At 43.5% G+C, this 11,438-nt stretch overlaps 1 protein-coding gene across 1 annotated transcript; it reads right to left on the reverse strand.

Annotated features, from left to right (window-relative positions):
• Positions 1-1,826: 1,826 nt before the first annotated feature.
• LOC149059986 (uncharacterized) lies at positions 1,827-2,924 on the reverse strand. Its single transcript, XM_089217205.1, has 4 exons — positions 2,661-2,924; positions 2,340-2,474; positions 2,084-2,280; positions 1,827-1,974 (listed from the first exon to the last, which is right to left on the reverse strand). Exons 2-4 carry the CDS (start codon positions 2,361-2,363, stop codon positions 1,851-1,853), a joined length of 345 nt encoding a protein of 114 aa, XP_089073331.1. The 5' UTR covers positions 2,364-2,474; positions 2,661-2,924; the 3' UTR covers positions 1,827-1,850.
• Between the last annotated feature and the right edge of the window lie 8,514 nt (positions 2,925-11,438).

An 11,438-nucleotide genomic window follows, 5' to 3' on the forward strand; every position in this document is an offset into this window, starting at 1 on the left:
AATTCTCCCTTGGAGCACACTGATTTACCGCGTAACACAATACGGTGATTACACAAGATTGTCCACCTATTTGCCCCTTACACAAAAATATTTACCGTATCAACTATTTTTTTCCTTTTTTAAAAATTTTTTCAATCAAATATCGCTAATTTTTATAAAAAATACAGGGAGATTGTTTTCATGTTTTTTAATCACGTTGGTTACACTGTTCTAGTTTTTAAAAATTTATATATTTAATTTCTACTATTTAGTTGCAAGTTAATAATTTTAAATTTAGTTACTGCTGATCCGTCGTGTATTCGAGTTGTGTTTTTTCAAGTTATTATTTCAATTAATTAAAGAAATGAATTTACCAAAACTTTCAAGCGATTTTCAATCATTAGTTCATCGTATACGAAATAATTCAGTTCCAATCCATCCAGGATATACTTCAATTTATTCAAGATTAAGATCTTTCGAACATTTTCCTTTAAATTGTTTTCAAAATAAATATGCTCTAGCTGAATGTGGGTTAAAATATACAGGAGTAGAAGATATCGTCGAATGCTTTTGCTGTGGACTTATTCTTCATAATTGGAAACGAGAAGATGACGTTTGGATTGAACATTGCAGATATAATCCAAAGTGTATATATGTATTATTAATGAAGGGAAATCAGTTTGTTCAAAAAGTGTTAAGTAAATATTGTAACAATGAATATATTTGTAATTGTGAAACTAGGTCATACGACACCGTTTGCTAAATCATGTTCTTTCATTATATGTTGTAATAAATAAAAAAAAAATATTATAAACAACTTATATGTGTTAGTTTTTAATCTAATATCTCGTGGACGTATAGTTCAGTGGATTAGTGCGTTAGGTTAATTTAATAAGTTAATTTCATGTTTCAGGTAAGTAAGTATAAATAATTCCCTCTACTCCCTTCACTACACACTAATCTACTGAACTGTACGTTCACATTTTTTTTACCATTTTTTTTTTTACAACAGATTTAGTATATAATATGTTTACTGATGAAAAAAAACCTCAGTTCAAAGTATATGTTCCATCAGTTACATTATACTAGATTTTTTCATATTGATAGTCTGAAACATTACTATAAATATTATTCATCATGGTTCTACCTATAATCGTATCAAAATCAACCTTCGACATTCGTCCGTATAGTAAGAAGAGCGTTACAGTCGGTTTATTAATTAATAAACAAATTTCGATTATTGTGTTATTAGAATGTAAATTATCAAAGAAGATAATTACTTTAAACTTAGAACAATGGTTTACACTCATGTTTGAATCTAATTACATTTCAATTACTAATAATTTACACACCAGATGTAGACGAACAAAAATATCTGATAACTTTACATATTCAACTAATGTTAAGCAGAGTTCAATTACTTTACATATCAATGATGATTATATCACTTTATCACATATAGATTTATGTAGACTTAAACAGCTTCAACATTGTGTAGATCTCTACATTGCAGAAAAACAGAAACGTCTACCAAGTTACCAAGCTACATTTAACACAGCTTACGATCTAATAAAAAACGACGTCCGTGGTCTACCTATCAGTTGTCAGAGAAATGAATTCACAAACCAGTATATACAAAACTATGATTTTAGTTATTACACTCATCTGCAAAACGATGACACATCATTCCTATATGAAATATTACAATACCATTTTAATACAATGTCAGACTTAATACTTCAGGATTTAATAGTATAAAATAAATAAATATTTATATAATATATTGTATTGTTAATTCAATAAAAAAACCATTTTTTTAAAAAAAAAACATATAATAATTAGCCTATTATTTTACTTTTGATTGTACGACGTCATGGGTCCTGTAGCATCGTGTCAAATATTGACTGCATGGTCTGATTCAAGCTAACATTCAATGTCTGGTCTTTTGACTTTTCGCTTGTATACAACTTAACACCAGCTTCACTAAACTTCCACCTATAATTATTTTTTTTTTTTAAATCATGAAATGAAGTGATAATAAAAATACCTATTGAAAAAGATTAACAATAGTTTAAAAAAAGTAAATTAATGATAAATTATTTACCTATCCTTAACTGGAACATTTTCAATATTTGAACATTTATGATGTGTTATCACCCAGTAATCTGTTGGCTTCTCCTCAAATGTAGTTTTTATCGTAATTAAACCATCACCTTGTCGAAAAGTTAACGAATTGAAAACTTCCTCATCATATTCTTCTGATCTTAAACGATCACCAACATTGTCTCTGTATGATGCATTCTAAAAAAAAAAAAGGAAAAAGAATTTATGTGATCATTATAAAAAATAATTTAACCAACCATTTTCATCTGCTTCTTTTTCATAGATTTTTTTTCAATCGTCTTCTCAACACCACGTTTTAAAGTGGTTTTTGTTTTAGATGTTGATTAGAATGGTTTAACTTTAGAGTCAACGGATCCACTGAAATGTTCATTCTATGAAACATAAAAATAATATATTTTTTTTAATTTAAAAATGTACAAGTGGTTTTATAGCCGATATCTAAAAGAAATATATTTTATTTTTATGTATGTTTCTTAATAATTATAACCATAACGTTGAGTAGTGTTACGACTGACCTCCAATTTGTTATTTGGTTTTTAAAAAAAAACTTTACTTACCTCTGATTCTGAAGAAATAATTTATGTTCTATAAGACATTTTTGAACTGCGTTGTAGACTGTGTTGAGGACTGAATTGAAATCTTGAAGACTGATGAACGTTAATGGTTTTACACTGGCTTTTAAAACACAGATATTAGCCACTACCACAATAATTTTATATGTAAAATGCTAATGTTAATAGCAATGACTTGAAAAACCTTTCTACAAACTTGTTTTACATGAACACAAGTGGCATTATATGAATTATTAAAGAAACAGGATCTAAAATGATCACCCGCCTTGAAAATCAGATTTTATATAGAAACGTTAATGACCTTAAAAGACTTTTCAACAAATATGTAATATAAGCAATAATAGTATAATATATATATATATAATATTAACATTTATTAGAATCGAAAAATAATTAGTATGAACCGGATTTCAGATATAAAAACGTTAACGGTTAATAGCAATGAGCTGAAAAACATTTCCAAAAAAAAAAATGATTATATATGAACATGAAATTATATGAACTGGTTAAAATATCAAATATAATTTACAATAAATTAGAATGTATATATTCAAATAGACTTCTCATGTAATAATGTAATAAGAATTTGCATAAAAGACTACAAACATGTTCTTACATGGACAAAAGAGAATGGTATTAAGTAATGTAATGTACAATCACCTCAGGATTATGAGAGGTACCTAATATTCAACGTTCAAAGAGAGGGTTAAACTCTAGTATAAAACACCGAATTTTTAAACATAAAGTCATCAGTTCACCAGCAGCTCTAACAGACCAAGAAGCTACAGAACAGCAACCATCCTCGACTCTCCAGCAAAACAGTTACATCAGAACAGACCATCAAAAACGTAAAAACATCTTCAACAACAATAGCAACCGTCAGCCAGACTCAGAAAACAGTCAACAGTCAGACTTAGAATACTTCAATACTAACTATGTAAGTACCTATTTTATTATTTTATTAAAACTTTTAATCTTTACTCCTATATTTAAAAAAAAAACTAGAAACAGAATAACAATGATTTAAACACATCATCATTATAATAATATAGTTTTTATGATAATATTATCTATGTTTATATGATAAAATGTTAACATTATGGAGGTCTTGCTTTTACGAGTAGTAACGACTACCTCCAACAGCTGTTATATAGATCTACGTACGCGTTAGGTTGCGAAAGTTAATACAACTCGTCAGTTTATTTACAGGTTGTTTATTGACGGATAAAACAATGAGCATGTAGCTACTAAAGACTAAATATACAGAAACCACGAAAGCGGGTGATGACGGTGGTCACGAGGTTTCGTTGGCGCGTTATACGGTACTAGATGTCGACGGTTAAAAACGAAAAAGGTGAGCGTGCGTTTTAGTGTCGCGTCGTTCGTAGTCGCGAGAGAAGAAGGAAAAACGTCGGAGCTGACCGCGGCCGCCGAATACCATGGTGACCAACCGTCTAACAATGTGACCGCCTCCGGGCGGGAATTATGTGGTGGTGGCTCACCACATTACTCCCCCCCGGCGGAGGAGAAAATTGCACAAAAATTTTCGAAGCCGAATGAAGCTCGATGGACTGCACGGCGTAGGAGTGATCGATGAGTGGATCGTCTCGCAGGATGAACGCCGGCTTCAGTCGGTCCACGGAGATCCGGAAGTCCGGCTGCCTAACTGCAACTTGAAATCCTTGTCCCGGCGCTCAAGCACAGCGTATCGAGGTTGCAGCGGTGAGTGATGAGCGTCGACTCGGACGAAAACATGACTGACCGTGTCGAGCTTCGCGGGCACAAAGACGCGTCTAGATGAGTCGTGATTCGTCCCCGGTGTGGGCCGCAATAGAGCCATCGAATTCCTGAGCGCAACGACGAGATCCGGCGCGTTTGTCTCCTGTGTGGCCGCGTGAAACAGTTCACCCGGGAGCCGAAGAGTCGTACCGTAAACTAACTCAGCGGGCTTCGCGGCAACGTCGGGTTTGACGGTGTTCCGCAGTGCAAGTAGCACGATCGGCAGGTGTTGTGACCAATGCAGTGATTCGTGCGCGGTGAGCGCCGCCTTGAGCGTTCGGTGCAATCGCTCGACTAACCCGTTGGCCTGCGGGTGTAGTGATCGCCGTGAAGGACACGTTGAACACAATACAATTAATTATTTAAACGACGTAGCACGTCCTGATCAGTCTTGAGATTTTGTGGTTGAGAAAGATAGGTAAAAGAATAATTGAACACTTGATTTTCAATTATCATTAAATAAAATACATAATTTATTGTTACAAGTTAAACACAAAATAAATCATAAAATAAACTGTCGTAAGCGTGTTAAGCCTTCGAACAGTGTTGACTATCTTCTAACTCATAAAGTGCTCTACCCATATTTATATGAGTACTTACAATGACGTACACACGCGTAGCTACCTCAACTGTTAACTTTTCATTTTTAATGAATAAAAAAAACTACTTGTTATTTCCACCTTTGATCCAGTTTAGGCTTCCACGTATATGTACGCATTTACATAATTATTTATGGAATAGGTAAAACAACTTGTTGTTTTCACCTTTGATCTAAAAATGGCTTACACACACTTATTATTATTAACTATATCTCCCTTTTTATACTTATTAATTATTATGAATAAATCTATAAACATGTACATTATATTGGTATATATCTACATATTATATCCTTAACATAATAATGTCGGGTTTACTACACGGGTGATACGGTGAAATGCGCACATGCTGGATGCCGAATGTGGTGTTGAGTGACTGCATCAATCCCGACTCAAACTGTCGTCCTTGGTCCGTGGTAATGATGTCCTGGACCCCGAAACGGGCGATCCAGTTCGTTACCAGCGTAGAAGCGACAGTGTGAGCGCACATGCTGTCGATTGGCCATGCTTCTGGCCAGCGCGTGAAACGGTCGATGCAAGTCAGTAGGTATTCGGCATTATTGGACGTAGGCAGCGGGCCGACGAGGTCGAGATGGATGTGCCCGAATCGACGATCCGGGGGCGCGAACGGCGCGAGCGGCGTCGTCGTGTGTCTATGTATTTTAGCTCGCTGACACAGTTCGCATGTTTTAACCCACCGCCAGATTTCTCGGTCCATCCCGGGCCAAACAAAACGAGTTTTGATGATCCGACAAGTGGCTGCGCCTCCGCCATGCGCTTGGTGGTGTAAAGAGTTGAACACAGCGCGTCGGTGACACTGCGGAACGAACAGCCTCGTCCTGTCGTGCGCCACATCGAAGTAAACGGGTCCATTCGCTGTTTGTCGAGCCTCGAGTTCCAATGAGGACTCTGTGTTGCCCGAAATGATGTCCTGTAGCCCTGCGTCCCTGGCTTGGTCGACTGCCCACTGATCGAGATCTGGCAAACCCTTCACCAACGTCGCTAATTCTAGGCGTGAGAGCGCGTCTGGTACTACATTGCGCTCGCCGCTGACGTGTTCGATCTCGTGAAAGAATTGCGATAAAAAGGCGACGTGTCGCGCCTGCCGGTCGATCAGTTTTTCGGTCTTCTGCGAAAAAATGAATAGCAACGGCCGATGATCCGTGCGAAGAGTCACGTGCCTGCCTTCGATCGCGTGGACGAAGTGCCGAGTGGCGAGGTAGGCGGCGAGCAACTCGCGGTCGTATGCACTATAACGTGTTTGCGCGCCGGAGAGTTTACGCGAAAAGAACCCGAGTGGTTGCCAGCTGCCTTCGGCGCACTGTTCCAAGACTGCCCCGACGGCAACGTTTGACGCATCAGTGGTGAGGCGAAGCGGTGCATCACGTTCCGGGTGTACCAGTCGTACTGTACTCGCGAGCGCCTCGCGACAGGCGGAGAACGCTTCGTGCGCCGAGTCGGTCCACGCTAGCGGGCCGTCGCGTTTCGGCACGGCGGTGATGATCGCGTAAAGAGGGGCCTGAAGGTTGGCCGCGTTAGGAATGAATCGATGGTAGAAATTCAGCGAACCAAGGAAGCGTTGCAGCTCTCTTTTGGTGTTCGGACGCGTCCATTGACGAATAGCGTTGACGCTGTCCGGGTTCGGGCGCAAACCCCGCGAGTCGACGATGTGTCCGAGGGATGTGAGCGAGTTCGCGGCGTAGACGCACTTTGCCGGGTTGATAGCTATTCCAAACTCCTCGAATCGGCCGAGAACCGCCCGAACATGATCAACGTGCTGCTCCGCGCTCGCGGACGCGATGAGTACGTCGTCGACGTATGCAAACACGAAGTCGAGACCGGCGAGTATAGAGTTGACTAACCTCTGGAATGTCTGCTCGGCGTTGCGGAGGCCAAAACACATCACCGGCAATTCGAACAGGCCGAACGGCGTTGTGACGGCGGTCTTGTGTACATCTTCGGCGGCGATAGGAATCTGATTGTAGGCGCGTACTAAGTCGAGCTTGGTGAAAATTACTTTTCCCGCGAGATTCGACGTGAAATCGTGCAAATACGGCAATGGGTAACGGTCCGGAAGCGTGGCGTTATTTAATCGACGATAATCCCCACAGGGTCGAAATGACCCGTCTTTTTTGGGCACTAGAAGGAGCGGGCTTGCCCACGAACTGGATGAAGGGCGGCAAATCCCCTGCTTCTGCATGATATCGAAATCGCGCCGCGCGATGGCGAGTCGGTCGGGTGGTAACCGTCGTAGACGGGTAAAAAGCGGCGGGCCCGTCGTTTGAAGTACGAAGTTCGAAAATCCTGGAGCAATGCATCCCAGTCCGGGGCATGTGCGACGGCGAAAAGCGGGACGCAAGACGAAGCTGCGGAGGTCGCTGCACAGGCGACTGTTCGCTTGTCGGTTGGGTCGACGAGGCTGCAGTGGCGGCGAACGTCTACGAGCAGGCCGAAGTAATGGAGAAAATCTGCGCCGATTATGGCGCGCGAGACGTCCGCCATTTCAAACGTCCATGTGAATGTGCGCGAAAGGCCAAGGTCGAGGTTGAGGGTCTTAGGCCCGAATGTCCTAATGCGAGTTCCATTGGCCGCTGTGAGGTGTACGTCAGACGGTTGATGAGTGGCGTGGTCGTGAGGAATGACTAAAATCTCCGCGCCCGTGTCGATTAAAAACAGCTTACCGGAACGGAGGTCGTTGATGTGTACCCGCGTAGTTTTACTCACGGCATGCAGGGCGGGCGTCCTGTCCGTGGCGTCTAGTTTTCCGCTGTCGAAGCCGCGTCGACATCCCGCGCCTTTGGTTTGAAACTGCATGGTGGACGACACTTGCGCAGTTGCGCGCCTTGGCGCCGTAAAGATCGTGATAATAACACATTTGCGTTGATGGTTGTACATTGAACGACGCTGACCATTGTTGAGTTGGGCCTTTCGGCGAGTTGACTATTTGTATGAGGGACTGGACTTGCTGAGTCAACGCTGCGACAGCACCCACCAACTCGGTGAATTGATCCTTGGCGAACGCGTCCACGCTCTGCGGGTTCGATGCATCCATGACGCGATCCGCACGCATCGCTAGCGAATCTAGCGGGCCATCGAGGCTAGAGATGATGGCTGTGACATTGGACGGGAGTTTCTGAAGCCAGAACTCCTTTAACGCATCCTCACCTATACCAGACGGCATATTGTTACGCATGTCGCGTAGGAGTTGCGACGGGCGACGATCACCCATGCCTCCGGGTTTGACGATTTCGCGAAAACGCACGGACTTCGGTAACTCATACGCGTCGATGAGGCGGATGCGAATTGCGTCGTACGAGGCTCCGGGGCCGAGTAAGTCGCCGATGGTTCGTACGCCCTCTTCGTCCAATGCTCCGACGACAAAATTGACTTTGCTCGAGTTCGACGCGACGCGCTGATTCGCGAAGACCGACTCCGCGTGCGTGAACCATAACTGCGGCGATTGCTTCCAAAACGCCGGGAGGCGTACGTTAGCAATAGCTTCGATCGTCGAGTTCGCGACGGCATCGGTTGGAGTATCGCCATCTTTAGCGTTACTTATGACGTCTCGTGTGTGTCACGGACTGATAACTAACGGACGAACACGTGGAAAAACGGGGACGGCGACGGGCGATTTGCACTACTACGACTTCGGAAGGACGGCCGCGTGTTTGACTTGCGAGGTCACCAGTGTGGAGGTCTTGCTTTTACGAGTAGTAACGACTACCTCCAACAGCTGTTATATAGATCTACGTACGCGTTAGGTTGCGAAAGTTAATACAACTCGTCAGTTTATTTACAGGTTGTTTATTGACGGATAAAACAATGAGCATGTAGCTACTAAAGACTAAATATACAGAAACCACGAAAGCGGGTGATGACGGTGGTCACGAGGTTTCGTTGGCGCGTTATACGGTACTAGATGTCGACGGTTAAAAACGAAAAAGGTGAGCGTGCGTTTTAGTGTCGCGTCGTTCGTAGTCGCGAGAGAAGAAGGAAAAACGTCGGAGCTGACCGCGGCCGCCGAATACCATGGTGACCAACCGTCTAACAATGTGACCGCCTCCGGGCGGGAATTATGTGGTGGTGGCTCACCACATTACTCCCCCCCGGCGGAGGAGAAAATTGCACAAAAATTTTCGAAGCCGAATGAAGCTCGATGGACTGCACGGCGTAGGAGTGATCGATGAGTGGATCGTCTCGCAGGATGAACGCCGGCTTCAGTCGGTCCACGGAGATCCGGAAGTCCGGCTGCCTAACTGCAACTTGAAATCCTTGTCCCGGCGCTCAAGCACAGCGTATCGAGGTTGCAGCGGTGAGTGATGAGCGTCGACTCGGACGAAAACATGACTGACCGTGTCGAGCTTCGCGGGCACAAAGACGCGTCTAGATGAGTCGTGATTCGTCCCCGGTGTGGGCCGCAATAGAGCCATCGAATTCCTGAGCGCAACGACGAGATCCGGCGCGTTTGTCTCCTGTGTGGCCGCGTGAAACAGTTCACCCGGGAGCCGAAGAGTCGTACCGTAAACTAACTCAGCGGGCTTCGCGGCAACGTCGGGTTTGACGGTGTTCCGCAGTGCAAGTAGCACGATCGGCAGGTGTTGTGACCAATGCAGTGATTCGTGCGCGGTGAGCGCCGCCTTGAGCGTTCGGTGCAATCGCTCGACTAACCCGTTGGCCTGCGGGTGTAGTGATCGCCGTGAAGGACACGTTGAACACAATACAATTAATTATTTAAACGACGTAGCACGTCCTGATCAGTCTTGAGATTTTGTGGTTGAGAAAGATAGGTAAAAGAATAATTGAACACTTGATTTTCAATTATCATTAAATAAAATACATAATTTATTGTTACAAGTTAAACACAAAATAAATCATAAAATAAACTGTCGTAAGCGTGTTAAGCCTTCGAACAGTGTTGACTATCTTCTAACTCATAAAGTGCTCTACCCATATTTATATGAGTACTTACAATGACGTACACACGCGTAGCTACCTCAACTGTTAACTTTTCATTTTTAATGAATAAAAAAAACTACTTGTTATTTCCACCTTTGATCCAGTTTAGGCTTCCACGTATATGTACGCATTTACATAATTATTTATGGAATAGGTAAAACAACTTGTTGTTTTCACCTTTGATCTAAAAATGGCTTACACACACTTATTATTATTAACTATATCTCCCTTTTTATACTTATTAATTATTATATTACGGTCAGGTGTTACCCATCCCACACGTCTTCTATGTATGGAACACGAGCACCGGCCTGTGACCGTACCCGTTTTGAAAATAGCATTTCGGTGCTATTTCCCCGCTGGGTCGGCGGTCTTGTACTATCTAGCGATTACTACTGCCACAGCCACTACGTTTCAGCCGAGGTAGGCTCCTCAACCTTGAGGGACACTGCATTCGGCACGGCGAGCCGGACCGACGTGCAGCCGGCATCCCCTCTCCCGTAGTACCAACTTGATTTTACCGTTGGTGTCAGATGGACCAACCCGAGGCGAAAGTTTGACCTATCGCCCCTACCACTATTCTAGTTCCGAAAAACCGGCTAGTGGTGGGCCTTTGTGGGGGATATTCGATCAGCGATCGCGGGTCCCCCTTCCCGACAGGGTGCCTATTACCCCGGATGGTTTCGGTTGCCCTGGGTACCATCAAACCTTCTGCTCCCCATCAATCGCCTCTTACGATAGTCCGAGGATCACCGATGTCGTATTCTATTCCCCGACGCCAGGGCTGCGGGCTTTGATACGCTATGTTTCCATAGCCGCACAAAGCCCTGTCATCGCTCCTGCTATCTGTCCGTTCTGTTGGTGAGAGCCGTCTTCGAAAACTTTTTGAGAGCCTCAAAATTGGTTCTCGATTCGACCAACGTCTTCACGTCCTCCGTCCAAGCAGCTTGTCTGCAGATTACCGCCTTTAGTATCGTCCTGGGTTTTTCCGTCCTTGGGCAGCTGAAGAGTACGTGCTTTGCCGTCTCCAGGTCTCCGCAACTACATACGGGGGAGGCTTTTAACTTGAAACCGTGAAGTTTCCCGTTGAAGTCTCCGTGTCCCGTTATGAATTGGGTGGAGAAATGGTCGAGCTGGACCATCGGCGTCCAGTACCTCTCCTTGACGTTGGGGAACCATTCGTAAGTCCATCGCCCTTTGTCGCTTCTGTCCCATCTTTTCTGCCATATCTGTAAGAGTTCCTCGTGCTTCTCTTGTATGTTTTCGAAATTCACCTTCCCGAGTCTCACTTTCTCTTTCACCGATTGTAATCTAAGTTCCAGATCTAGTGGAAGACATTCCGCCGCTACCTGAAGAGCTTCGGTGGAGGTCGACTTGTACGCGCCAGTCACTGAGAGCAGCGCTCTCCGTTGCTTACTGCCTAGCCTTT

This window comes from Diuraphis noxia, unplaced genomic scaffold (genome assembly GCF_037042655.1).
Source record: "Diuraphis noxia isolate RWA-SAM2 unplaced genomic scaffold, SU_Dnox_SAM2 contig0001, whole genome shotgun sequence".
NCBI lineage: Eukaryota > Metazoa > Arthropoda > Insecta > Hemiptera > Aphididae > Diuraphis > Diuraphis noxia.